Here is a 3,318-nt window from a genome sequence, read left to right as displayed (position 1 = left end):
TTTAAAAAAATAAAATAAAGTTGGATGATTTTTATTACATGAGGGTCCCGCATACCCTTCTTACAAACACACACACACCTACAAGGTACAAGGTAACACCATGCAATGTAGGCAGCTGTGGATCGAACCTATGACCTTGGGTTACAAACCATCCACTTTAACCAACTGACCTACGGATTGCTGGTTGGAAGGAGTAATAGATATCGCTGAACCTGGGTGAAATTTAATTAGAAAGAGATGACTTAATGTGGGGGTAAGATACTTTGATGTAAAGGTTTTCTGCTGGCTTATATATATATATAATTATTGATCGAAAAAGAAAGCTTAATAGAGAGAGTTTTTTTTTTCATCACGATGAGTACAGAAACTCCACAAGCAAGGCTCGGAAAACGTGGTGCAGACGTCTTCGTCGGGGGGTACGATAGGATCGCACACCGTCACCGCCCACTGGGAGGACCCAGGCAGCCGCTCGTTGGAGAAGGGTGTACTATCCCACGCGGCGTCGTAGAACGTGCTGGGAGCTGAGTGTTGTGGCACGCAAACGGAAATTTCGGAGAGCTGCTGAGCCAGAGAGAGCTCTGCAGAACTGTCGTAGTCGTCTAATCGACCGGATTGCGTGGAAGGGCCATCTGCAATCTGCTCAGATTGGATGCCCTCGAGCTGCGGCTGTGGCCGTTGGCATGAGCTCCCGTCATCACCTTCTTCTTCAGAAATAAAGCTGGAAGGGTAGCCGGGAGAGCCGGAGGGGGCGGCGCCTGACATGGCCGCGCCGGCGGCGATGGCGAGCTCCTGTATCCTGTGGTGCGGGAGGCCGAGAGGGGCGTACGCCGGCGGGCTGTCGGGGAAGTTTAACGTGGCAGAGGGGCCGCGCAGGCAGGTAAACGCCACATCATATGCACGTGCTGCCTGCTCGGCGGTGGCATAAGAGCCCAGCCACAGCCTGGCCCTTGTGTTGGGAAGGCGGATCTCCGACACCCACTTCCCCCACGACCTCATCCGCACCCCCTTGAAGCGCTTGCCACCGTCAGATGGCGATATATCGCGCGGGGGAGAGTTTTCTACGTCCATGATCTACAGAACTCGAGTCCTACCTTGCCTTGAGGTAGCATCCATGTTTGCCGCCTGCTTCGCTTTGGCTTATATAAGCCGGCGCTTTCTTTTCCCGCTGCGTCGTTATCGGGCGTTACTCAGGTGTCTTGACCAGCAGCCGTCAGCTGTGATGGCATGGACGCGGTCGCATGGACGGAAAAGCGTTGTGTTGAGACTCACGGTCAATTGGTCTCCTCCCGAACCGTGTCCACCGGCCAAAGTCCGGGCCAGCCCCGCCCCACACATAAAAGCACCCTCTGGTAGCAGTAGAACTCCGTGCAAAGTCAAAGTGTCTATCGCCTGTTTCCACTGGAGGCAACCAATGATGTACAGTGCCAGTGTTCGAAAAAAACTATTTTCCCAAAAAGTAAAAAACCTTCATCTCAAAATTGTGAAATTATTTATAAAGAAAATTTTCAAATTTTGAAGGTTTTGATTCTACAACCCCTCAAAATCTGCAGGTTTTTATACCCTTATATTCCAAATTTGAAGGTAATTTTAAAAATCTGCACGTGCAAATTACACTATACCCGGGTTTTTTTCGAACACTGGTGTACACTGTACCCTTTTGGCTTGAGGCTTTCAACGTCAAAAAAGCAATGCATCCCTCTTTCTCACACACCCATCTCTTTCTTTCTCTCTCATCTCTCTTTTTGGCACGCGCAAGGCCTTAGTGATCGGTTCCTTATTTTTGGCTAAGGAAAAAGAATCATGAGAAGTAGTGGGCCATTTCCAAGTCTTGTTCATCATGCTTTTTTTTTCATGATGGCTTTTGTGGGTGATTCATAAAAAGTAGTGGGTCGTTTCCAAGGTTAGTTAGGCTTCTTTTTTTCTATTGGCTGAAAGGGTCGCGAAGATTAGATTTAGAGGCTTTATAAAGGGATGCTCCTCCATCGGGAAGCTTCGGCCGCGCGCCCCTTCTGGGCTCGCGCCCCTTCACCCACCTCTTGTGCCTCTTTGTGATGTGAATCAGCAAACCTTCATGGTCCATCAGGAAGCGCCCCTCCACCCACACTTGGGCTCGCGCCCCTCCACCCACCTCTTGTGCCTCTCTATGATGTGAATCAACAAACCTTCATGGGCACGCGTCTCTATTAGGGGCGGCGGGCTGATGCTGACTGCTGAGGCTTTCATGCCAATGATGCTTTGATTTGCTAAGCTCCATGGGCCTTCATGCTGATGCATCGGTGTTAGGGGCGGTTGATGCTGAGGCCTTGATGCCTGTGATGCTTTTAATTCACTTCTCCTACTCATTTTGCACACACACACACACACACACAGAGAGAGAGAGAGAGAGAGAGAGAGAGAGAGAGAGAGAGAGAGAGAAGAAGAAGAAGAAGAAGAATTTATTAGATCGATTTGTAGGGTACTAGAGGCATGTGTTAATTGGAGCCGGGCTAAATACACGGCCTTAACCTACCACCTAGGTGCCCATTTTTCCAAGAACCTACAAGGCAAAATAAGAAAAGTAAAATTTTCCGAATACTTATTATTCTGGTGACCTGCAAATTGTTTATTGATACGCTTTTTGTTTTTTTTTCTGGTGTAATGTTGTTTTTTCTGTGCAAGAGAAGTCTTCAATGAGACTGCGTGTGAGTAAACGTAGAGAGTGGGTGCATATTTTCGTGGTCGGCTGATTTAATTAGTGAATGTGAGATTTTATGTGTGATTTCTGAAGTCGATTTGTAAATCTGAGGGTAAGGATCATTATTATCAATATTATCACTTTCAATTTTTTTTTCTTGTAAAAATTCTATTTTAGAAGTTGTGTGGCTTTAATCGTGTGAATTTTTCTTCATTGTATTGAAAATGTATATTGAGTTTTCGAGCTTGAAGAAAGTCGCAACTCACAGTCTTCTGTGCTTTGCAAAAAGCAAAAAAAAAAAGAAATGTAATTATTAAATAAATGAAATGAATTATATGAAAAAATTAAAGCACATGTACCCAACTACTATATAAAGAAGCGTCTCATGCTTGTGGGTATTTTGCCTGTGCCAATGAAAAGTTGTTTGGAAATTTCCAACAAGCATGGAGCTCTCCAACATGGATTGTGACAATGGTAAATTTACTTAGTCTTTAAAACATATTTTAATCTTAGACTATTGTGTTAAAAAGCTTAGCTTTTTTTTCTTTATCTAGAAAATAGTTTTGCCACGTCTTCTTCTAAAGCTATTGAGTAGGATGAACAGGGTGTGCATTCTCCCTCAACATCATTAACTTGTGAATGGT

The 3,318-nt window shown here is 45.4% G+C and overlaps 1 protein-coding gene across 1 annotated transcript; it reads right to left on the bottom strand.

Annotated features, from left to right (window-relative positions):
• On the bottom strand, positions 1-1,138 carry LOC147637540 (uncharacterized). The gene has a single exon (XM_086799320.1). It carries the CDS (start codon positions 1,066-1,068, stop codon positions 325-327), a length of 744 nt encoding a protein of 247 aa, XP_086655446.1. The 5' UTR covers positions 1,069-1,138; the 3' UTR covers positions 1-324.
• Positions 1,139-3,318: the final 2,180 nt, after the last annotated feature.

The sequence above is a fragment of the Cibotium barometz genome, chromosome 6, assembly GCF_041138505.1.
Source record: "Cibotium barometz isolate CiBa-2024 chromosome 6, ASM4113850v1, whole genome shotgun sequence".
NCBI classification, from domain to species: Eukaryota; Viridiplantae; Streptophyta; class Polypodiopsida; order Cyatheales; family Cibotiaceae; genus Cibotium; species Cibotium barometz.
The sequence above is the reverse complement of the archived record's forward strand: the minus strand, read 5'-3'. Positions and strand labels throughout refer to the sequence as shown.

What these genes read in the sequence shown, in the direction of transcription:
- LOC147637540 (XM_086799320.1), bottom strand. Translation starts at nt 1,068, where the DNA reads ATGGACGTAGAAAACTCTCCCCCGCGCGATATATCGCCATCTGACGGT.